Source organism: Benincasa hispida, chromosome 12, assembly GCF_009727055.1.
Source record: "Benincasa hispida cultivar B227 chromosome 12, ASM972705v1, whole genome shotgun sequence".
Classification (NCBI taxonomy): Eukaryota; Viridiplantae; Streptophyta; class Magnoliopsida; order Cucurbitales; family Cucurbitaceae; genus Benincasa; species Benincasa hispida.
Window position 1 is genome coordinate 33,952,222 of NC_052360.1, and position 27,088 is coordinate 33,979,309.

The window sequence follows — 27,088 nt, forward strand, 5'->3', positions numbered from 1 at the left end:
AAAACGGAAAAAAATACAATGTTAGATCCGAATGGTTGCAGCCTAATGGAAATCAAAAGAATAAAAATTGCAAGAATTTGTCCATCCACACTAGTAAAACGAAAGAAGAAATGAAGAAAGCAACCAGATTAAAGAAAAAGCAACGGAAGTCATGTATACAAGAAATGAAGGTTACTACATATTTGTTTTCAGTATAGATACAAGCTGAGATGGTCTTCTTCTTCTTCTTCTTCTTCTTCGTTTTTTTATTTTTCTTTTCTGTTTTCTTTTTCCTGGAAAAAAAAAAAACATCGATGAAACAAAAATGCCATATATTAGTACTGTGAACGAGAATTTTTAATAAAAGTTAGAACGGTCATTGTCATGATACATAGTTTTTAGCATCTGCAGGAAGTGCAGGGTGAATTGAAACACAATGACTAACAAGAGCCCAATGAAAGAAGCTTTAAGACACTTATAGCTGAGTTCATAATCAAAGACATTTCAAAAATTAAAATGATACTGTCTGTTAATGTACTAGAAACCTTTGGTAGAGTTTGTCTCTCTCATTTCATGCGTGGTTGCACACATGCATGCATTTGAAAGAATGTAGCAATCATGAGCAGAATAAGAACCTAACACTTTGAGCATTATAATTGTTACATACAAAAGACAAACGAAGCCAACAAAGAATGAGACAGACAGAGACAAAGTCCATTTTCTCTCTTTCTTCAATCATTTTATCCCTTTTCTTTTCCTCTTGCCAAAGGTCAAGTCCAATTCCTGTTCTTCTACTTTCGAAGCAACAAAAAACCAACGAAATAAACATGCAAAGGCGCAGGGTAAGTATACTAAGAGCAACAATCATAAACCCAAAACCCCTCGAAGATGTGAGAATTGTATCTTTAAACTACTTTTTGGTAAGAAAAACAAAAACCCAGCTCGAATTCCAAGCAAAAATGAGAAAAACAAAAACGAAGAAAGCAAACGAGTTGTCCAACATTATGAACCCTGAAACCCCTCGGGACAAACAATTCAAATAATCACATACAACAAGAGTTGACTCGTCCAGTTTACGAAAACAGACCCAACAGAAAACTTAATCGCCCCATGTTTTTCTCCCTCCTCCGCTCCAAATTCGCTGACACCCACAAAAATCAAACACCCAGAAACGAAAATGAAACGAAGAAGGGAAAATGTACCTGAATGGAAGAACTCGAAGGAGTTCAAAACCCTACAAGTAAACCCCCAGGTGCGAAATGAAAACCTTGTAGCAGTTACAGAAGGAGCTACAGAAAGCTATGGCTTTTAGTGAGAGCTGTGTACCTTTACGAGGACTACAATGGCGTTTGAGAACACCCAGTACCTAGCTTTGCTCGCTTGCTCCTTTCTATTTCAGTCTCTTCTCTTCTCTTCTCTCCCCAGCACAGTGATGGGGGCTCTTCTCACATTTCCTATTTGCTCTCTCTTTTAACAATTCGTTCCGCCATAGCCCACTATGAAATTAATTGCCTTTTTTATTTTTATTTCTATTTTATTTTTTTACTTTTTGTCACTTTTATACTTCAGCTCCAATTAATTTTTAAACGTAGACGGTTCTCTTTTGCGGTAGGTTTCCATATTTGTGTTTTTGCAGTAATAGATGATATGTGAAATATTTGAAAATTTTCACCCCTAGGGTTTGATGTGATGTCAAAATAAGCATAATTCATTTAGTATAAATTTTATACTATTAAATTCAAAGTTATATGTTTATTTCTTCCATCCCATATTTTTTAAAAAGAAAAAAAGTTGAAGTATATCTGTCGTCGGTTTAGAGATAATAGATTCAATCCATAATAATTACCTACTTATTAGGTGCTTGCAAGTGAGTTCAACACTAATAAATATTGTAAGATAGATAAATCAAATCAAATAATCAAGTTCGAAATTTCTTAAAATATCTCAATCCTCAATAACATCTCTACTTTGATATTTTAAATGATAATAAATATATTTAATAATCTCATTTAACATTCTAGGTCTTTCTAATTTTGTTCATAGATGTCTCAATTTTATCCCAAATGTATTCAATATCTTGCAACTAGGTTTAAAAAAACACGGCTGAATTTCTTAACCAAAAATTGTCATTCAATTTTTATCTTAGCTATTTATTTTGAGATATCGACATATTCTACTTGAACATCAATTTAGAAGAAGTATGTTGATGGACAACTCGAAGTTTGTTGATGGATGTGTTGGTTTTGTACATTTAATTTTATGCATCAGGTAGCATCAAAGTACATGTTGATTGTGTTGTCTATCTAAATAATATTAATCATCTCAAATATTTAAAACTTAGACATTTTAATCTTATATATTTGATGTTCATACACGTGAAATAATATATGGTATCTAAATAGGCCCTAGGGGTTTTCTTTTTTCCCTTCATTTTGTCATTGAAGCTCCCTTACTCCATCAATCTTTTTGGGGTTGGACACTATCTATATCTATCGAGTAAAAGTGCTTGTGTGGCTCAATATTTAGAATTCCATAATAAAACAACTGTATTTTGGTATAGATACAATTTGTACTCATCTGTAGGTATATTGTATCTACATTGTTGTTTAAAAGAATAACAATCACTACATCGTTGAATAGTTCGATCACAAAATTTAGGAAGCTCAACACTATGAAACCTCAAATATGTATGGATTATAAAATAACGTTCACTTTCTATTGCATTTATAAACCCCCCATTGTCCCACTTTGGTTTTTTTTAAAGAAAAAAAATCAATATACTTACTCTTTTCTTTTTTAGTCTTTGTGTTACCTTTTAATACATTTAGGGGAGCCCACGATTTATTTTAGTTCAACTTGAGAATATTGAAAAAACAAAATAAAGACGAATTGGGAAAAAAAAAATAGCTTTAACTTAAAAAAAAAAAAAAAAACATCAACTTTCAATTTCGTTGATACTTCCTTTGAACCAAAAAAAAAATGCAAAAATTATTATTTAAATTTAATTTGGATGGTTCCATGAGTCCGGAAGCTAAGGATCCCATAATGTCAATGCATTGTTTATATTAGTATAAAACGAAGTCATTTTAGTTATGAAAGTCGCTATACAGCACAAAAGTAGAATGCTTCATCCCCTCAATAAGCTTTGCAAACAAAAATCTAGGATCCATCACTAGTTAATTTTTTTTGTTATTTTTGTTTTTGTATTTTGTATTTTTTTTTTTATCTTGTCATGTGTCTGATCGACTACATTCATGAGAATGATAAATATGCAATTTTGATGTGGTCTAATTGCAAGCATATATCATTAATAATTACTAATTCAGGAGTATTTTAAGTATCGTTGCCCACCAGACTAGATTTAATTTAGATGTGTTAAAACAATGCAAACAATAAAACTAACGTTAACTAGTTAAATAAATGATGATTGATTTTAGTGTTGAATAGGAACAATAAACAATAGTCGACAAAGAGGGATACAGTCTAGTTTCAACCAAAAGGTAATTATGTCTTGGACTATATTAGTGCACTAGGTCGACGACGACTCAACATGCATAGAAAGCTCCTCCTATTTAGTCTCGTTGGGATCGTATAATAACACTAGAAGGGTAAATATGGTTGCTTAAAAAATTAGAACTTTCTCTGTAAATTGAAAATAAATTAATTCCATCCAAAATAAACAATATGCAGCCAATATTTAATGAATCATATCAAATTATTAAGCATATAGTTTCTCATAAAATAATAGTTAAGTACATAAAATAAAAGGAGATTGGGAAAATGAAGACATCGAGATTTATATTGGTTTAGCAACATCACTACATTCACTCTCCAAGACTCCTGGATTATTTTAGTAAGAAAAGTTAACTTGTAGGTGAGAAGATAACCTACACCTTATTTTTTCTCTTAGACTAAAGAGAAACCTTAATACTTTTCATTACTTCAAGATCTAACCAATTTTTTTTTCTCGCAACTAAATTTACACCCACATCTTAATACAAAACCCAATTAAAAATTAAAGTAAAAAAGACTACTAAAATAAAAAAGATTATCTCTATATAGTTAAAATATACAAGTTTATCTCTATGATACTCCAACAATCTTCTTTCAATTACTCTGGTAAAAAATTGAAGAGAATGAGAGAAATATGAGCTTTTTGAGTACTCGGGGATGAAAAAAGGATGATTAGTTTGCTGAAATTTTTCTTTTAGTTTTTTCTTTCTTTCTTTTTTTCAAGAAGGTAGCTAAGAGGATGAATGATGATTGATTGTAAATTTTGAAGGATTTAGCTTCGACCCTTAGATCTAGGGAAAAGAAATGGATGGTTGAGATTAAATGGAGAAAGATAATAAATAATAATATATTTAGGAAGGCAAAAATATGAGAATGAGATTTTGGAAGAAAATAATCTCTTTCCCATGTTTTCTTTTTGTTACATGTTGCAATCTCATTTGGCTGTGAATGATCTCACCTTATTCTTTTTCCTTGTTTCTTTTCATCTCTCTTCGGTAATTTGCCACATATCATCTTAGAGTTAATTCACGCTTGACACATACCACCACGTCATCATCCCCATCGAATTTTTCTTTCAAATCTTCTTTTAATCACAACTTCTTCGTTTGATGTCCAATTCAAGTGATTCAAAGTACTTTGAATCATCTCTCCGAGTTCTATTATGGACACTTTAAAACGCAGTGAATAAACATTTGTTATCATCAAAGCATATGATATGGTTGAAGCTCATAAAGCTAACACTTATACCAAGTTCCTTTAGGAGCCTAACTAGCTAATCCTATATCTCTATGGTTAGCTAAACCTTAGAATATTTTCATGCAATTTTTTAGGTCTCGTTTGGTAACTATTTGGTTTTTTATTTTTGTTTTTGAAAATTTAGCCTATTTCATTTACATTTCTTACGATTATTTGCATCTTTATTGAATATAATAGTTGAATTAGCCAAATTTAAAAACTAAAAACTACTTTTTGGAAGCTACTTTTTTAAGTTATCAAAATTTGACTTGGTTTTTTAAACTTTTGGTGAAAAGTAGATAACAAATGAAGAAATTTGAAGGTGAGAGTAATATCCATATGTTTAATTTTAAAAAATAAAAACAAAAACAAAAAACAAAATAGTTACCAAATAAGACCTTAATTACTCCTATCTTCAGGCTCTTGGTCCCATATTCATTTGTTAAATCAGTTTTTATCTCAACCTTCTCAACCTCAAGACTCCACTAGTATGTTAAATTAAGTGACCGGTATAACTTAATAAATTAAAGTTAAACTCAACAAAGAAGATGTAGGAGTCAATAACAAGAAGAGTTAGCATTTGCAAGCCATAAAATCTTAGGATCACACGACCAAATCTCTTAGAAATTTAGCTCATAACTAAGAAAGAATGAATAGATTCTATTAATTCAAAAGTCATGATTTCAATATATCTAACTATGATTTCAATATATCTAACTTCTTCGCGCTAAAATAAGTATCAAACATTAACAAATTTGTTTTTTCTTCATCAATTGTTGTTGATTTTTAAACAAACACGTTGAAATAAGTATCAAATATCGGTCAATTTGTGTTTTGTTCTTCGACTTTTGCAATGACTATTTTTCTTCAAAGTTTTATTTGTGACCTATTCATTACTCGCCTCGTTATTTATAACATCCTCCCCATCTTCTTTACTTGTGGCTTCATCTCGTCATGTTGCTACTTCATTAGATCAAACTATATTTTTATGCAAATACATTGTATTTGCTAATATGTATTAACATTTTGTATATATTCATATCTCATTATCCCCAAGCTCTTCTTAGGTAATATTTTTCTTATTACAAATTTATGACAAAGAGCCTCCTTTCCATGTGCTGCCAAATTTTGGTAATCCAAAAATGCTCTGAAGAGTAAATCTCATATATTCTGTAACTATATGCCTACTTTTTTTTAGTTTTAGATATAAATCTATCGTCTTTTTTACCATTTGTTCAATCTTTTCAAAATTTCACATTTTCATTAATCTATCATCTTTTCTATCGTTTATTTAAAATTTTCAAAACTTCACATCTCTATTAATATATTATATTTTCTATTCGTTTGTTTAAAATTTTCAAATTTTCACAAATCTATTAATCTATTATCTTTTCTATCCGCTTGTTTAAAAACTTCAAAATTTCATATCTTTGTTAATCTATTATCTTTTATATTCGGATTTTTTTTTTCAAAATTTCATATCTTTATTTCATTCATATTTACCTTTTAGAACTATATAATTTTCAAATTTTCGTATCTTCATTTTTATTCCTATTTACTTTTTAAAACATATAGGGAGTGTTTAGCAAGTTAGATTATATGTGGAATTAGATTGTTCGTGCTTGGAGTTTTTGGGTTAAGTAAAGTTGAAACGTCTGTATTTGGGGTGTTGAGTTAAGTTGAGTAGAATCAGAAAGTGTGTTGAGTTGAGTTTGGGTATGTGGTGCAGTTTTTTAAACAAAATTTATTTTGTCTTGGAATTTTTCCCAATTTTTTTTTTTTAATTTCCAACTACACATATTTTCCTAAACTCTTAACACTAAAAATGTTTAATTATTTTCTCTCTCTTAATATATAACGAATACATACAAAGTAAATACATACTAAACATAAAATATGATTTCAATTTTTGAACACTCAATTACATAAAATATATATTTGTTTCCATTCCTAAATACTAAACATATTCAAAATAAATGCAAACTTTTCACAACTACTTAGCACTCAATCGTGAACATTGAAGAAACTTGAAAATTGTTTTTTCTTATTGAAAAATGTAACATACTTTCACCACATAACTTAACACTCAATTATATTAGAATAAAGCTAAATGCAAATAAAATTAAAATCAAACATACTATATTATACCTAATAAAATGAACATTTTATCTAATCCTTAACCCTTACTTTTTAACCCTCAATTAATTTTAATTCAACCATAATGTTAATTAAAACAAAGCAAAACAAATTTTTATCTTGTTTCTTGCCTATTTTGAAATATGAATTTCAATTTTGATGGTTAATTGTTTTGTTTTGTTTTGTTTTTTTTTTTTGTTGTTGTTGTTTTTTTTTTTTTTTTTTTTTTTTTTGTGTGTGTAAATGTTTGATTCTTTATATTTTACACTAATACAATGAAATGATTTTTTTTTTTTTTTGTGCAAGCTCGTTTTTTGCAAACATTTTTTATAGTTAGTTTTTATGGTTAAGCCTAATTTGCCGGTTACAAGTGAAATAATAGTATCCACAAAAATGTCTATGTTATGTAGAAAAACGCATAAAAATAAATAGCACTCGATACATCACAAATTATTCCCAACTTTTAAACGAAATTTATACTATAAAAAGTAGACTCTAAATGTAAAACTAATGAACCTCGAGCTAATTATTGAAATAATTGTGCAAATAATTTAGGTTCTACGAATATGATAACAAACTATAATTATATTAGAATAAAGCTAAATGCAAATAAAATTAAAATCAAACATACTATATTATACCTTCAATGATTAGAAATGAATTATATCAAAACACCAAGATTAAATAGGGTTGTCATTAAGGATCTTGTTAGAGGTGGTCTTCGTTGAAGTTGGTTGTCTGAGGTGAATGTTATTGTTGGTTGACAAAGGTAATGTTCATCAGGACCGATAATCAAAGATGCTATTTGTTGAAGTTGTCGTCGAAGGTGGTTGCCAGAGTCCGGAGTTGGTAATCGGAAATCTGCAAGCAAAGGTGGTTGTTGGATCAGTATGTCGTCGGAGTTGTTTGTGTGAAGATGGTCATCGGAGTTGGTCGATAGAGTTCTCATCAAAAGTGGTTGCCAGAGCTCGAAGTTGGTTGACGAAGGTGTCATCAGAGTGTGATAGTAGTAGTCGTCGACAGTGGCTAATGGGTAGAACCATTGAACACATTAGAGGGGAATGAGAGAGTTTGGGTGAGTTGATGGGAGAGTTGGGTTAAGTTTAAGTGTATTGGTAAAAAACAAAACAAAACAAAAAGAACTCAACTCCACCAATATTTAAATTTGGTGGGGGTAAATACTGAGTTGGTAATTTTTACCAACTCAACTCAATCCATGTTGGTGTACCAAACACCCTGTTGATATTGTTTGTTTTTAATATGTTTCTTTAAATTTAATTATATGTAGATCGTATTTTTGTTTTGTTTTCTTTTAATTTTAAATATATTATGCAAATACTATCTTAGACATTCTAAATCCTTTTTCTTAATGGTTTGAAGGAAATCAAACACGAGGATTCCATGAGCAGCGGAATGATCGTTTCAAATTCCATTTGAAATTGAACACTAACAATTACAGTCAACAAACGGAAACTAATTGGTCATGCAATATATGAAATTACAGCATGATTTACAATGAGATCAAGGGAAAGAATATCATACCTTTGAAGACTCATCTTCAAACACCTTCGATCACAAATGCTCGTCTAGTCTCCAAGATAGCAATCACGAACGCTCGAACACAACGACTCAATACAACACGATTAACCGGTAAAGTCAAACACACTGATCTCCAAGATCACGAACCCAATGAACGACCTCCAAAACCTCGACTCAGTCGAGTTAAGTTAGACAACACCACAATGGCTACCTTGGTATTCTCAATGTGATAAATCCATAAGTGTGGACTTGGTTAGAGGAAGAGATCGGAGGAATAACAATCGTGTAAACGATTGAGCAAGTGGGAGATGACAATAATCTATCGTATAAACGAATGCCCAATCGTTTATAATAAAGCAAGCTATCGTATAGAAAAAGCTCCGCGATCATTTAGAAGATGACCAACTGAGTGAACTATTGTGTAGTATCACTCCACGATCGTCTAGTCTCTTTTCAGCTATCGTTTAGTGAATCATATTCACTTGATAGCCTTTCCGTGAGTGATTTCCGAGAATGACAACTCTTACAACTACTTCTAAATTTAGGAAAACATTTTTTCTTTTATCTCAAGGTTACCATGAAACCGCCAATAACGTCTCACTCAATTGATTATTAGAAAAAATATATATAATTATCAAATAATCAATATTATTATAAATATATATGATAATCAACTTACCATACTATATTTATAATCTACAGCTTTAATATTTCATCTCATAAAACATATAAACTATAGTTCTTTTTTTATTTCATGGTACTTAATGTAAATTTCATTTACATTAATCTTCCATTTGATGTATCTCATACATCACACCGATCATATCATATATAATCGTATTTTCTCTTGTCAATTTGAACATTTCAAATCAACATCAATAACTGATTCTCAACTTGAATCCATTGAGTTACCAAGGGACCTTATGGATCTGTAGCTTGAAGCTCTACCGGTACGTGAATAACTGACTAAACTCTTTAATCACGGGATCCACCATCTTTTAATTGCCAGACGCTCCACTAAAGATCGACAACTGCACTCTTCTTACTACAAATATATTTTGTGTCCATATCAACCATTCAACAATATGATAACCCTTCATATATCGCTCGTAAATACAACTGGACCAATAACCATTATGTCCCTGTAGTTACATCTAACTCCTAAGTACCACTGATCTCTCTAACGAACATAAGTCATAGTCCTACTATGACCGAGTCCTCTCTCTTCCAAAGAGAAGTTGTGGCCGCTATGTTCAAGACCTGGAATCAGCCCTTTAGGGAGCAATCTATCTACTTACCCCTATTTTGGGAATGAGTGAATTTCATCTTGTGTAACTGAGTTTCTAGCTCCAAAATCAGACAAAACCCCCAAAAGGTAGGCATGTTGAGTTGACAATCTGGCCACTCTCACCCATACTAATCATCAGAGGACGCTCCTCAAAGGCAGAAGTTCCTAAAATACTAAGGATTGAGGAGATGTTACCTATGGTCGTTTAGGTGAGATGTAAGTCTCAAGTATCAACGGTGTTATATAAAGAGACTAGTCATCTCGTGGTCCGGTCTCATACAAACTCTTTGTACAGGACATCCCTGCTCACATGTCTCCACATGAATGGTCAGAATCTACCATCTATAATAGTTCGCAACACTTGCAAACCTCTACAAAAAGAACCATATCCGTAGTGTCATCAGGACCAGGTATCCCTTTATAATCCATATACTACAAACCTTTTTAGGTTATCACTTAAGGCATGATCCACTTGTATATCTCATATACCTGCTTGAGATTTCATACAATAACCATAGAGCTTTGTTTATTGTATACGAGTAAATGCTAAATAAAATAACTCTTATTTTATTCATAACAATGTGTACAGTTTACAAACTACAAGACCCCGGGAGAATTAGGACACCAATCCCAACAGTTTTGGTTTGTTTTGTTTTTATTATTTTCAATATATCCAAGTTTTCTTCTTCAAGCTGAAGTGAGACTAGTCCATTTGCATTTTGTTTCTCAATTTTGTAGTCTAATCATTATTCTAATTTTTTTCATCGCTCTACCCTTATAAATTTATTCTTCTACCTCTTGTATTTATTCTTCCGTCTCCTCATTATTTACGATTTCTTCCCTATCCTATTTACTTGCAACTTCATCTTTGTCACATTCTACTTCCTTAAATCCAACCAGTTTTTCTATACCAATATATTATATTTACTACTATGTATGAACATTTGTATACGATCATACCTTACTCTCCCAAAGCTCTTCTTTAGGTTGGTTGTGGTCAATTATCCTTTCCTTTTTCTTAATTTATGCTACAATTTTTACGTTATGTCGTGTTGCTACTTTGTTAGATCAACCAAATTTCTACACTAAGTATTTCTATCTAGTAATCTCATTGGTCATTTTTCTTTAGGACTTTTTTGGGGCAAGAAAGTTTTGTTATTCGAATCATATTTTTGTTTGTATTTTCAAATTTTAAGAAATTTTCATTTTTTTTTTTCAAAAAACCAAAAATAAAAGGTTGGCTTTATTCGAAAAGTTAAAAAATAAGGCATATCAACCCATTTGAATACTAAGTAAATCTTGTTTGTTACGATTTTAAGCCTTTATTTTTCAGATTAATCAGTTATTTGTGTCCATAGGCATTTTGGTCATTTAATATTTATTAATTAATAACCCTAAAAATTATTTTGTCATTCTTCTAATTTTTTCTTTTATATTTTCCGAAATGAAACCTCATATTCTGTTATTCCCTATCTCCCCTCTTCCATCCTCTATAATTATTGACTTGGGCTAATTTTTGCTTTGGGCCCAACCTCTTTAGTGGGTTTGTGGCATGAGCTCGAGGCTAATTTGGACTTTAGACTAATTGGGCTTTGAACCCAATTACCACTAAATGGGCTTTGGGCTTGTTTGACCTTGAATCCGATTGTTATATGACTCTAAAGATACGCATGGTATCATTTGCTTAGTCAAATTTATCATCCAATATAGCTTTTTTAAATTTGAGATTAAATTTATACTAAACTCATCATCTAATTTTAACAAAAAGCAAGTTTAAATCTGTCCAAACTCATTTAGAAACAAAAAAAAAAAAAGAAAAAAGAAAAAAGAAAATGAAGTTTCAGAAAGAACTCGACTTCAATGCATGCTCGTTGACCATTGGAACTGTTAAACATGTCTCAAAAAATCACAAAATTAGATTAAAAAAAATTTATATAACATTTTCCTTCGAGGTCCCATCAATTTATTCTAGACACGTGTCTAAGAACTCATTAAACACGTGTATAAAGAAATACTTGGTTGCATGTTTTCAGTAGAAATTACATTTGAGAGTAAAAGCGTTTCGAAAATTATAACACTTATCAAATCTTTTGAGTTTCATTTTATTGAAAATAAAAGCGAGTTGATATGATTTACCAAACAAACATGAAATTTCTTTATTATTTACTTTCACTTATTGAGTCTATTTTTTGTTTCTCTCACTAACTTGAGCATAATTCAACGGGTAAAATATATTTGATTAAAAGCTTGAGATTCGAATCTATACTCCTAAATGTTATTAAACTAAACAAACACTTCTCTTGTTTTCCAAGTGTATTCATATAAATTATTAGCACGATGAGATTAGTGGTAGATTTTTTTTTGTTGGCCAAAAATTATAGATACTCTCATATAAAGTTCTAAACTTTTATTTTTCTCTCATATTGCTCCCTCACTTTTAGACAATAAATCAAGGTTAGAGGTATGGATCCTATATCATTGAATTCTTTCGAGTTAATAACTATTAGTTTATTTGAGAAGTTTGATATTTAGTTTACAGTTGTCTTGCATGTAAATGACTGACACGATATACTTCACAATTCAAACTTCTTTTATCGTATTCGTCATACTAAAAAGGAAAAATCTAAAACAAAACAAGACCTCTAAATTCATCTCATCCCACATTTATATTCACAAATCGCATTCGCGTTTCTCATCTAAACTTGTTTTTATATTCTTAACTTTCTAGAAAGGGTAAATAAGTAAATATACATGAGTGTGAGCAATAATTTGTACCCAAAAGAAAAAAAAGGGTGAGTAATAATTATTTGTTGACTGTAGACATATTTTCTAACTTAATGTAAGAAATGGACATAAAGTATCAAGTCCAAAAAAAAAAAAAAAAAGAAAGAGAGAGGACTTTATCAATTAGCTTCTCAAATGGGCATCTAATGTAATTTTCTTTAATTTGTGTTTTCAAAAACAAGAATTTTATTCAAATTATGATTATTTAACAAAATTTGGAATCATATCTGCTTTCCAAATCTCCATTCAAATTTGATTCTTATTTTTTTAATAAAATCAAATCACCTCTCCAACCAAATAAGGAAAATATGGGGAAAAAAGTGAGAGAGAAGAATATATGCATTATCTTTTTATAAAATAATTGCATATGAATTTGAAAAAAACAACTCATCATTGACAATTTATTCTATTTCCATGTGATGGAAGAATAAGGAAAAAAAAAAAAAAAAAAACAAAAGTATTATGTATTATTATTATTTTTTTTAAATCTCAGGGTACAACAAAATTTGTAAATATTCTCAGAAACAGGTCACCAATCAGGAATTTTATTTTCAAAATTATTTGAATTAACTTAAATATATGTTTAATTCTACCTTCCATTTATATTGTTAAAATAATTAATTAGCTTGTACTTAACAAAAATTAAGTGAATTTGCAAAAATAGAAAAATAAGAAAAAACATTTATACAAAATAACACAACTTAATCTTTAATGGAGGTTGATAGAGGCTATAGAAATTTATTGGTATTTGTGAAAATTTCTAAAAAATTAATCACCCATTTCAAAGAAAAATCACCATTTATTTTGATTACTTATTTTCAAATTTTCAATATGTAATCAATGCACTGATTTATATGAATTAATTTGAACAAATTTTTTATTATTTCTCCCTGTCCTCACAATGATTCTTAATAATTTTTGGTTTCATCTTCAACAAAAATTAAAATAAAGAGTACATCAAGGTGAAAAATAGAAAATCAAATTATATATATAAAAAAAGACTCCATTAAAATTAGCAGGCAAAATTGAACAGTAATAGATCTATACATTTCTGTTAGTTTCCCAAGAAAAATCTATGTTTAGTTATGAAATTGAAATATAGAAGTCAGTTTGGGATCTAATTCTTCACAGAATTTCTAAAATAAAAAATAAAAATTAGTCGTTGAAGAATTTCTTCATCTTCATCATCATCATCATCAATTCCTTGTGGATTTTTCTTTAATCAAATGTGGTCTCAACTTCCTCACATCAGATAATTGAACTGGTTTGAGGAAGAATTCTTCCGCTCCTTCTTCCAAGCATCTGTTGATTCTTGAAGGAACATTCTCAGATGACATAATCACAACTGGTATGTCTTTAAATGATTTCGATTCCTGCAAAATTACACGGAATCAAATTAATGAGTGGTTGATTGTCAGTGGATTCGGAATGGAGAAAGAGGAGATTGGAAATTAGGGCAAACCTTGATCTTTCTAAGGAGTTCGTAGCCACTCATTCCAGGCATACTGTAATCCGTGATGATCAAATTTACATCCACGTCCTATATAATCGAGTAGATACAAGTTAGAGAAGGAAAGAAAGAAGAGTGAATCCTGAGAAATAGAGTAAACAGAGAGAGAATTAGGGCTCGTACTTGATGATGTTGATTTGAGGGAGCGATTTTGGAGGAGTTTGTTTCTTCATCATGATTATGATCTTCAGCAAGACCGAGAAATTCCAAGGCCTTAGTACCGGAATCAACAGCAGTAACTAAAAACAGGAAATCAAAGAAAGTCGATTAGCCCTAAATCGAAGAAGAAAGCCGAATAATGAAAGTAAAAGAAAAGAAATGGTGAAATACCGTGATAGGAAGAGGTCTTGAGGAGGCGTTCGATCAATTTTCGATCGATGAAGCTATCATCAACAGCAAGAACATGGAAACGGGTGGTTTCAACAGCAACAACCATAGCTACGAAACGGAGAGGAAGAGAAGAAAGAAGAAGGAGATTGAATTTGAATTTGAAGAAGGAAAAGGGATTGAGGGAGTTATATATCTATGGATTGAATCCATAAAGGGGGAAGATCTTGAAATGCAACAGTTGGAAAGTGAGATCCGACAGATTTGATTCGGAATCGAGAGGATCTTGAAGGTTGATTTGGTTTAGATGGGGAGAGAGTCTTGGCCAATACTTTTAATTGATTTGGGAATTGAAAATGTTCGTTGATTTTCGAGCAGCCGTGGGCGCAGGCGCGCCCTGTTGTTTGTGATTGTGACCTTTTCGTAAAGGCTAAAGGCTGTGTAGTGGGTGGTGGTTGTTGTTGGTTGACTCTTGTGTGTGGTATACAATACCTTTTTTTTAATCATTCTATTTTGACATCTCAATTTTTATTTTTTTAGGGAAAAAGATAAATTTCTATTTAGTTTATAATTTTTAAAATGTATACTTATAATTTTAGTTTTTGAATTCCAAAATTTTGAATTTTATTTCAATTTAATCCCTAAAATTTCAAAAAAATTTTCAATAAATACTCATTTCAATATTTGACGTTAATGTTTGTTAATTAATTTAAGGTTTAAATATTAATTTGGTCTCTATAATTTTGCTTTTTATTCATTTTAATACTTATACTTTTAAAATGTCCATTTTGGTTCATGTATTTTCAACTTTGATTCATTTTGGTTCTTGAACTTTTGAAAATGCCACTTTTTAAAAAACCAAAATGAACATATGAAAATATAAAAACCAAAATGAATCAAAGCAAAAACCACATGGACCAAAATAGTATTTAAACCTTAATTCAAAATAATTGTGAAGTGAAAATTTAAAAGTGATGGAAAAAGGATATGAAACTTAATTAATTATATTTCTTACATTCTTTTAAATTAATTAATAGACATAAACACTAAAAACTAAAAATGGGTATTTAATTAAAAATTGAGGTTAGAAGTGTATATTTTGGAGCTTAGGAATTAAATTAATTATATTTCTTACATTCTTTTAAATTAATTAATAGACATAAACACTAAAAACTAAAAATGGGTATTTAATTAAAAATTGAGGTTAGAAGTGTATATTTTGGAACTTAGGAATTAAATTGAAACAAAACTCAAACTTCAGGAGGTAAAATTATAACATTTTAAAATTTAAAGACTAAATTGAAATTAAATTCAAAACTTAAGAACTAAAACTGTGACATTTTAAAACCTAGAAACTAAATGAAAAATAGGCTCAAAACCTAAGCGCAATGAATGTATTTATCTTTTTAAAAATATTTTTGTTTACTTTTAGCAAGAGGATGTAGTTCAACTAATTTAGATATGTTGATGCCAAAATTTGAACGGAAAAAAATGCACCTGACCTCATGTCACTAAAGGAACCTACGAAGATCCTGAGCGAAAACGTGGAGATCCTCCCAATTTTATTTTCACATAATCACACAAATTTTATAGAATACTTATGCATAATACAAAATTTATAGCATGCATTAATAAGAAAGATAGAAAAGGAAATTAGAGTTTAGAAACTCTTACCTTTGAAGAACCAATTTCCTCATGTAATTCCTCCTATGCAAAATGGCCACGAATAAATCACGAACAATCTTCGATGGTCATCACATATAACCTACTGTATTCTCTTTAGGAATGAGGATGACAAGAGTGATGGACTTTGTGAATTTTGGTAGAGGGAAAGGATTGAGAGGAAGAGAATGAGAGCAAAGAAAAAATTTTGGGAGATTTTTTTTTTCAACCAACCACACATACACAGACATTTTGTGTTGAAGAAAAAACGTGAACAAACTGCAAGCCCACTCTTCAGGTTCTCTTAAAGAGAATTAAAGGGAGGGAAGTTATTTCTCTAATTGAATTTAAAACAAAATAAAATAAAAAATAAATTTAATTTAACTTATAGTTTTTATACGGTACAAATACAATATACTTTATAGTTTTAATTCTCTCATTAATGCATGATATTTAATATAAATTTCATTTATACTAAATCTAATCATATAAATCCAATTAATATAATTAATATTTGAATCATATTCAAATATTTATTTCCTCTCAAATAAACTTTACATTATAATGTATCAAATACATTATATTAATTATATCATATATAATTAAATTATATTAATCATATCACATATAATTAATTCTCTTGATTAATTACAACAATTCAAATTAATCCAATTTTGATTCTCATTTAATCCCAGCTACGGAGGAGACCTTATGAACCTATAGCTCAAAGCTCGAATGGTATTTGAATAATTAATTAAACTTATTTAATTAAATTATTCCATATCCATTAACTGTCGGACACTCCACTAAAGACTGACAACTGCACTCTTTGCACTATAGATATATTTCTATATCCATTAGATATAACCAGTCAACAGTGGGATGATTTTTCACAAATTACTCGTAAGTACAGCTAGGCCAAAACTATTGTTTTGCCCATATAGTTACATCTAGTGCAACCGATCCCTCTAATGAACAATAAATCATAGTCTAATCATGACCAAACCCCTCTCGGCCCAGGAAGGGTGTGATGCCACATTGTTCAAGCCCTAAAATCATCCCTTAAGGGAGCAGTTTAACTACTTACCTTGACGTCGGGGAATGAGTGAATTCCGTCTTGCGTAGCTGTGTTCCCAGCTCCCTATAAGACGAATCCCCAAAATGGTAAACTTATCGAGTCACAATTTGGCATTTTCACCCATACAAATCAAAGAACCGCATTCATAGGCAGGAGTTCACAACTCACTTAGGATTTGGGTCATGTCACATGTGGTCATCCTGGTGAAATGTAAGTCTCTATTATAAACGATGTTATATAATGAGACTAGTCATTTCATGGTCTGGTCTTAAACAAACTCCTTTGTATAGAATATCCCCACTCATATGTTTCCACATAAATGACGGGATCAGATCATGTGTAGCACTTTACAACAATTGTAACATTTATAAAATGGACCATATTCGTAGTGTCACAAGGATAAAGTATGCAACTTTATCCATCTATTACATACCATTTAGGTTATCACTTAAACATGATTCATCTGTATGTCTCTACATACATGTTTAAGCTACAGATGATAACCTCGGATGTTTGCTTATTGGTTTGTGGGTTTAATGCTACTAAATGTCAAATAAAACATCTCATATTTTTATTAAATAAATAAAATATTTGTACAATACAATTACAAACTGCAAGACCCTACGAGATTTAGGGCATCAACCCAACATTCACAACAACCAATAAATTTATAATTCGGGGAAGAGGGGACATGCAAAATAAAGAAAATGGAGAATAATAGAATGGAGAAGAAGTTAGAAGTTTAAGTTACTTCATATGGAGTTATAATGATGTATGTATTTATAAGGGAATTTTAATCCTTTCGGGATTAGGATATAGTTTTTCCTATTCCCAGACAAGTTAAGATTAAACTTAATTTGATCAATGTGTTGACACTTGGACTTATTTGAAACCAGGTTGACTTTATTTTGTAATTATTTTCCCTTTTATATATATATATATACATATATATATATATATATATATACACACACACATATATATATATATATATATACACACACATATATATTATATATTATATAACACACTATATATATATTCTACCTACTTATTCATCGAATCCAAATTCACCCTTACACATTAATCCCTACTCCAAAGTTGTTCATGGTTAACTTTTGGTTTGTTATTAAACCGGATGTTGGAGTCCAATTTGGGAGTACTATATTCGTGTTACAGCATCTGTTGTACTTTTGTACGTGTTTGGTTTACGTCGTACTCACCCTTAACTACGAGTATAAGCAATTGAACTTAGCCCTTATATTGATTTAAGGTGGTCATCTAATCATACATTGTGTTGGGAGTGTTTAACCAAACCCTCTATCAAGTTCAAGTAGGTTCTAGCCAAACATAATTTATGTCTACATTTTTTTTTGTTTTTTTTGTGACGTTATAAACATACGAACTTAGCTTTTTTATGGTTTGGGTTTAACCCCTTACCAAGAGCTCAAATGAGGAATATTGACCAAATTGTCATTGTATTTAGTTAGTTCATTAGTTTTCTTCCCTTACACTTAAACGGGGTTAACTTGCCAATATTTTGCAACGGATTGGGACATGTGTCATTAATTCAACTCGAGGTGGTCTCCATATTTTGGTATTTGAATTTGGTTAGTTGGTTGTAGGGTCACTAGCCTACAAATTTTTACCAAATATTTTCATTCAAAAATTGTTTTGAGTCCTAATTGGGATTTTCATAACAATTTTCTTCTATTGTGAATAATTAAATCTCCAGAGTTGAAAAAGATTTTATATAATCTCTTACATCTAAGTAATTTACTATATAAATAGTTTCATATTGTCCAAGGTATAACCAATTTTTCTGCAAATATTCACGACACTTAAGTTAATCATTAACTTAAGAATATATATATATATATATATATATAATAATTATAGTGGCGTGAGAGAAACTAATCTTGCCTTTTGCGATTTTGGTAGAGATCTTTGAAGTTGAGGCTTCAAAATTTTCTCCAATTGTGTTTATTTGACAGTTTATAGCTTATTTTATTTTATTTTTTTTAAATCTTCATCGTCTTCAAACAACGTTTTGATCATTGTCTTGTTTATAAGTGAGGTCTCCCAATTTGATTGTTCAAATCTTTGATTTTTCATGTTACAACTTTCAAGATCATAGTTTGTTTTCTCTTAAAATCTTTCACTTGACGACAAATTTTTTATCTTTACATCATAGTTGGTTGGTGCTCCATCTGAGCTATAACCCAAGTTCAAATTATCTTGCTTCATTGCTTCATCTAAGTTTCTTGCACAATCAATTCAAATTGTAATGGAAGCATAAGTTAATTCCGTGAATAAAATTAAACTTCGAGGATGATGGATTTTTGAATTGTTCGTCGGTGATGATTCTTTCAGCCCACTACAGCTTGAGTAACACTGGTGAAGACTTTTTCAATCTTGTGTTTTCGACGTTGGGTTGGACAATTGTTGCATAGCCGTCACATCGCTAGTGTGTTGGGTATCACATCCACAATAAAGAGAATCATGGTGACAATGGTTGAACAAATGTCATCAACATGATCTCAGTTGTCAAGCTTCTATTGATGCGAAACTGGGATCAAAGTACTCGGTCGTCGAACCTTACCTTATTGGTTTCATCTTCTTATTGCCCTTGTCGTGGAACTCATGGGTGAGCAATCATCGGTGTTGTGCGTCATACGATGTTGTAGAATGACAGGGGGTCATGCTAATGTTTGCACCAAGTTTCGTTGGAGAAGAAAATACTATGCTCACCATTGCAAAATTGTTGAACACTGCTATTGGTGGGTCACGATCACCCTGTCAGAGGAAGGTTTATGTGGATTCTTTATGCCACAGACGTCGGAGAAGATGACTGCACATTGTACTTTCTGGAGCGGAATCGTCATCGGAATCTTCGCGCAGGGGTGACTCTTTTGTCGGTGGTATTTGACATGGGTTTCGTGCATTTATTAGAGAGGTTTCGAGATGGGATGCTTTGTTTGCTCTAGAGGTCACCGAATCTTTGTTGGACTGTTGCTGGAGGCGTCAGATAAGTGCTAAAGTTGAGAATGATGAGAGAGAGAGAGTCCGATCTGATATCTTCGTTGGACTGCTGCAACACACGATGGTATGTGGCAAGCGATGGATGGAAACAACGTTTGGCAGCGCGATTGCAGTCAACTGACAGAAAGAGAGATCGCATGAAAGAGAGGGAATAATCGTGAGTGACATGGGGTCTAGTTCGAGAGACAGTGAGGTATGCTATCTTCATTGTGAAAGAAGAGAGAGAAAGAGAGAAAAATGTCATATTTTCTTTTTCGTCATCAGAAATCTTCCTTAATGGGATAAACCATGTCATTGTAGTCTTGATTTTCTGAATTTTGCAAAATCCTTATATTGCAAAAGTCGATAAACACTTTCGTCTCTACGAAGATGTCAAAATTTGGACAAAAAAAAACGTGTCTGACCTCATATGACAACGACGATGAATCTATATTTTGAGAGAAAGGACCCGAAAAATAAATTAAAAAAAGTTCAAATATCAAAGTTATAGATAGAGAACTATAGAATGAAGAAGAAATAAAAAAATTAAATTACTTCATATATGTGTATTTATAAGAGAATTGACCTATGGTTCATCTTAATCCTTTCGGGATTAAGATATAATTTTTCCTAATTCTAAATAAGTTAGGATTAAATTTGATTTGATCAATGATTAGTTAGCACACGGACTTATTTGAAATCAAGTCCACTTTTTCGTAGTTATCTTCCTTTATGATCTTTTCTTAAATTTTGACTTATTTCGTTTAGTCTAAATTCATCTATAACAAAATATATACTTTCCATAGAGAGATTAGAGGTTTGGATGTCTCCAATCTTACTTACTTTTTAAACATTTATGATTGAACTACAATTTGTCGTAGCTTTCAATTTGTATCTTGCCATTAAACTCTTACTACATCTCATTTACTATATATATACACATCTATTAGTCAATAACGTTTGATAGTTCTTGAATTTTTTTAAATTTTATGTTGAACTAAAGTATAATTATTTTAAAAAAACTCGGATTAATAACACATCTATTAGATCCAAAAATTAAAAGTTTATGGACATAAAAAATTTGAAAAATCATTTAGATACAACATGTACATGTTTTAAAGTTCAACGTCTTATTAAATATAACTAAGTTTAAGATCAAACTCGTAATGTAATCCATCAACTTCATAGATTAATATTGTAGTTAAAAATTATTTATTTTAGTTATTGAACTCTTCAGTGTAACTCTCATTGTTGTATCCTCATCAATTGTTTAATATGGGATAAAATGTCTTAAATAATGTATAATGATATGCTCAAATGAGTATGTATTAAAACCACAAATCTTAATTTGCATGGGTATTAAATCTAAGGTTTTTCACAAATGAAGTCCAATAAATTAATTTACAAGTCCGACTAAGGGAATAAAACCCCCACAACTCACAAATTTTCAACATGATAATAGTTCAATGATCATAAATTTGTGTCAAAATGAGTTGAGCTTAGTGGTAATTGACATGACTTTTTTTTCTCTTCGTAGAAGGTTTGATCTCCCCTACTTACAATTATTGTACTTAAACAAATTGTCATAATTTTGTACCATCAACTTTGATATGATAAAAAATATTTTCACTTTCGAATAAATTGTGTTTTTTTTTTGAAAAGTAGATTTGTTGCATTTATTTTGTGTAGTTTCTTACTATTTTACCTATATGTGTTGTTTATCTCTCTTCAATTGATTACAGATGCATTTTATTTTTATTTTCCAAATGAAACGTTATTCTTATATGGTAACTAAAATAAATATTCAGGATCAAAGCAGCAATTTAAAATTTTATTTCCATTTCATTTCTAATTTTATTCCCTTCATGATTTTAGAAATTTATTATCATCGAGACTATTATTTTAAATTTTAAATATTAGCCCATCCATGATTTTAGCAACATCTTTTCCATCCCAACTTCTTCACCACTTTCTCCATTTTTTTTTCTCCAATCAAATATTCCATCTCCCGCCATTTTACATAATGTTTCATATTATTTATATTTTTTGTATCAATATTTTTATGCCTTTAAATATATATAATATATTAATATATATATATATATTATATATATATATATATATATATAATATATATATTATATATATATATATATAGTTCATTCTTGATTATAAGTTGTTCAATTATATTTAAAACTAAACCATAACGTCAAAGCGAGCATAATTCAACTGACATACGAGAGTGTATTGATCAAAATTTTGTAGTTCGAATCTCCCTAATTCTATGTGCTTAAAAAAAAAATTTAAATCATACACAATAATTAATATATACTATGAATATATTAGTATATATCTACCAATATACTTATAAATATATATATTGCATACATACTAATGTATAGATAAACATGTATTCCTAATATATTTTACCTTGTTACTATCCATAGAAACGTAGGCATATATTTTCAGTCATCCTTGAACTCAATAATTATAACAAAAAATTGCTACCATCATAAGAAAAATCTAAAAGTTTAAAATTAAAATTACTCACTTTGTTTACCAAGTTGATGAGTAAAAATTGAGTTTTTCTCTTCTTTAAATTAATTATACTTATATGTAAAAAAAAGTAGGTAAAAAATCATGTTTAGTTTATATACTGAGTTTTATATGTTTTAGTCATGATATTTTCATACTCAAATTTAATATTTATAATTTAAATTTTTAAAATAGACATTTGAAGTTAATTTGATAGGTTAAATAATAAAAATTATATCGTGATTTATTTTCATTTTTGTATAAGAGAGATCATAGTTTTTTTTTTTTTTTTTTTTTTTTTTTTTTTTTTTTTTTTTGGAAAAGTTAACAATAATAAATCTATCTATTTATTTTTTAATATTATGTGGCTAATTAAAAAATATAAAGATGTAGAACAAGCTTTGATACAAAATTCAATAAATTTTAACCAAAATATATTTAGACTTCAGATAATTACTAACAAATGACACTCAAATTCCTCAATCATTAAGGACTTTTCCATTCTCTATGTTCAAACCTTATCAAATATTTGAAAACACATAGAACATAATTATTCTATTTGATTTGATTTTTTTGAGTGCAAAGAAGTGATGATGTAGATGATAACATATTTTACTAGTCAAAATCTTCTTAAGTAGTATAATATATATCAATTATAATATTTTTTTTTAAAAAAAAGAGAAATAATCATAGTAATAGGACCTTGAGGGACTTTAAGGGCTAGTTTGAAGAATCTAATTATTTAATATATATTTTTAAATTCCAACAAAGCACAGTTGAGTTTGCAACCATGTCTTCCTAACATGAAAATCTCTATCCCACCCCCACATGATTGTGGTGTTTAAAGGGCCCAATCAAAGTATCATAAATATCATATCAAATCTTCATAAAAAGAAGACATAGCATTGAAGTGCTTGTCAATTGCCTCCTTCCACACCATTATTCATGTTCCCACATGGATCTTGATTTGTTTAAAAAAACGTTGAATATTCTTATGTTCTTTTATTTATATACATTTTGAAGAAAATCTTTACCCTTTTGGATTCGATTAATCTATTGTCATATATATTATATATATATAATATATATATATATATATTATATATACATGAAGAGTGATTATTTTTCCTTAAAATATGATAAGTGGGTTTAAACTTTAAAGTCACGTGAATGAAAAAGAGAGGTATATATATTTAAGAAGTTGTTATTTTATGACCCATTCTACCCTGACAAATCAGGTTACAATCATCTTCTTCAAAATGTCTGAATTAATAGATAAAATATTGTTATGTATTATTTGCAAATTAGAAAGGAGAAAAAAATCTAATATATATATATATCCAAAACTATGTTTTTTAGAATTATTCCACGTGGAGATAATCAATCTAAATGAACAAATTCATTAATCTGAATCCTTGCATAGAAATATCAATATTTGATTAATCTAATTAAGTTCATGTAATTTATTATTTTTTTTTCTTTTGTTCAATTGTTGCTGGAGTAGAAAAAGATATTTTGCTCTTTCCTTTTTTTACTATTCCATAATATTGTAATCTTTTTTTAATCTATTACTCCCTAAATAATATATATCTTTCTTAGTTTTAGATTATTTGTATATTTATATTCTCTAAATAGATTATCATGAGTCATATATACATTGCTTTGGTCCAATCTAAAAGAAAATATATTTAAAAAACTAATCAATGAGGGCTCTTTATATATATATATATATATATATATAAGTTAATCTATGTAAAGGTCAACTATGGACAAGGACAAGGATAAAACAAATAGTGTTATAAAGGCATAAATCAATCTTTTTGCAAATATGGGCGACCTTAATGATTTGTGACTTTAAATTTTAAATACAGAGCCGTATAAGTTGAATTAGATCAAATACAAAAAACAATTATTGTATTATATATTTATTGCTTATAATTCTTAGGGTACCTTTGTGCTTTTTGTCGTAAAAAATTCTATCACTTTATTTGTGATATTTGAACTTCTAATATTTTAACCAATGACATGTATCTTAATGAATTAAATTATGTTCAAATTTATACATCATGTAGTTGATTTGATCGTCAAAGTTGGCCATCAGAAGTGGTAGTTATGTGGAGTTAGACGTCAGAGGTGGTCGATGAAGTTCATTGTCAGAGGTAGTTGAAGAGGGTAATTGCCGTTGAAGTTTGGCCATCAAAGATGATCGTCAAAGAATGTTCTCGGAGTGAGATAATGGAAGTCGCTGACGGTAGGTTGTCGATAAATGATTTGTCACCAGATTTGATCATCAGAAATGGTTGGCAAGTGGAGTCATTGTGGAAACACTGGAGGGAGGGAGAGCGAAATAGGGTGAAATTGAGTTCCCTGATAAATGTGCAAACTTCAGTAGTAAACATTGATTAAGTTGGTGGAGGAGAGATATTTAACACTGACTTGTGAAGTTGATGGATTAAATATTGAGTTTTTTTTAAAACACAACTAAATTCAACCAAAATCAATGCTTTAAACACCCCTAAAAGATAATTACTATTTTAATTTTTAAAATTGTATACTTTTAATTAATTTAAGTATTAGTTTCAAAATTATAAAATTTGAATATGTAAATAAAAATGATAATATGAGTATTTCAATTCTTATAACATATTAACTTAGGGTGTGTTTGATTGACTTTCTAAGTGTTTAAATAAGTGTTTGTAAATGTTTTTTTTTTTTAATAAACACTTGGAAAGTTAATCCAAACTTTCCTTTAGTTACCACATTTTAATCAATTAGAAATACAAGAGGGCAGTATAGTAATCATCAGTATTTTATTACGTTCCCAATTGAAAGTAAACAATATACCAATGAAATTCTTATTATAATTACAATCTGTTTGTAGTAAACACGATTACAGGAATTTCGTTCCCTTCAAATTGATTCAATTACGGTTGATTTTCATTACGATTGAACCAAATTTTCATTACGGGTGCACAAACATAGTCTTAGTTAGATGTTGAAAATAGATTTTGAAGCTTCTATATATTTACACATACAATCTGCCAATGAGTAGGGCAAGTACAAATGGCCAGCCTAAAAATTGAGTTAAAAAAGTTGTGAGGTAGGGTATTCGTGAACAAACAACTTTTACCCTATCTCACAAACTTTTGGGATTGTCATTGTACATATATGTATATATGTGTGTGCGTACACATTAAGGTATGTATAAATAATAAAACATTCTCATTATAAAGATATATGCAATATAATGGTATCTACAATAGCACTAATGTGTTGTCTTGAACAATTGACCTATTTATATGAGTGGACATTTTCAAACACACTAACACTAACTCTTTAAAGCAATTACTTGGTATCTATAATTCCAGAGAATTGAAGATTCTCGTTATCTAGGCTTCAATATATATATAATTCCCTTTACCTAGACTTTAAAATATATATATATATACATATACGTATATATACAAATAAATTTGTGTATATATATGGACCATTTTTAACAAATCAATATCATTCTTAGAGGTGTATATGGATTGGGTTGGGAGAATTTTTTAGACCAACTCAAAAATTCATATTGGTCGGGTTAGCAACCTAAATGACCCGAATAACGTCTCCAACCCAATCCTTGAAATTCAGGTTGAGTTGGTTTGGGTTGTTGGGTTATTTATTCTTTTTCTTTTCTTCGTTATTACATCTTTTTTATTAATTTAAAATACTTAAATTTATGTACAATACATACTAATAATTAAAATTCCATAAAACTCAAATGTTAAATATCAAAATTCAAGATATCTATTAAAAACTTCACACAAACATCATAAAAATATATATGAGTTATAATATTTATAAGTTATAATATATATGATGGAGTGAACACATACGCAGCAGAAGAAAAACAAATATAAAGTACTCTAATTAGGTTAATCACAAAGGATAAGTATTCAATCGAAACAAATAAAAGGGGAAAAAGAATACAACTTTTGTCTTCAAATTAGCTCCAATCTCCTCATGAACAGTTCGTAGACCATCACGAGAGTCTTTCCGACTATTCTCCAATCTTAGAACGGGATGGTGGAATCAGGTGAGTGACTAATTTGACGAGGAAAAGGTTAAGTCTTTGAAAGAAGATGATAACATAATCTCATCAAAATCCACTATGGCCAAGAGGTTTAAAATTCAAGAAACTCTTTCTTTGAAAGTTCATTACATGCAAAATACGAAACTTTGAGTTTGATGATAATTTGACACTAAAAAACCAACTAACTCAAAGTGGGATTTAGTGGGACAAGTGTCTTCAAACGAAGACAACACTTAGCCATACAAAAGTTGGCATTTTTCACTCACAAATGTTGGATTTTTCCATCCTTGGTCAAAGTTTGACTCAAAGTCTAAAGTCAACAAATTTGACTTTTTTACTTCAAAGTCAAAAATCATCAATTTGACTTTCATTGCATTTTTTACCTAGTCAACAATTTGACTT

At 29.7% G+C, this 27,088-nt stretch overlaps 2 protein-coding genes across 2 annotated transcripts in view; both read right to left on the reverse strand.

Moving 5' to 3' along the window:
* LOC120067035 (DNA-directed RNA polymerase V subunit 1) overlaps positions 1 to 1,467 on the reverse strand; it is a 44,305-nt gene extending 42,838 nt beyond the window's left edge. Inside the window, exons 1-2 of the mRNA XM_039018409.1 lie at positions 1,182 to 1,467; positions 179 to 272 (exon numbers count right to left, since the gene is read on the reverse strand). The gene's annotated coding sequence lies outside the window, so the exon portion shown is untranslated. The remainder of the gene's footprint in view (positions 1 to 178; positions 273 to 1,181) is intronic.
* Positions 1,468 to 13,462: 11,995 nt separating this feature from the next.
* LOC120067804 (two-component response regulator ORR4-like) lies at positions 13,463 to 14,734 on the reverse strand. Its single transcript, XM_039019395.1, has 4 exons — positions 14,316 to 14,734; positions 14,109 to 14,224; positions 13,938 to 14,015; positions 13,463 to 13,848 (listed from the first exon to the last, which is right to left on the reverse strand). The coding sequence occupies exons 1-4, from the start codon at positions 14,419 to 14,421 to the stop codon at positions 13,672 to 13,674; spliced, it is 477 nt and encodes a 158-aa protein (XP_038875323.1). The 5' UTR covers positions 14,422 to 14,734; the 3' UTR covers positions 13,463 to 13,671.
* Between the last annotated feature and the right edge of the window lie 12,354 nt (positions 14,735 to 27,088).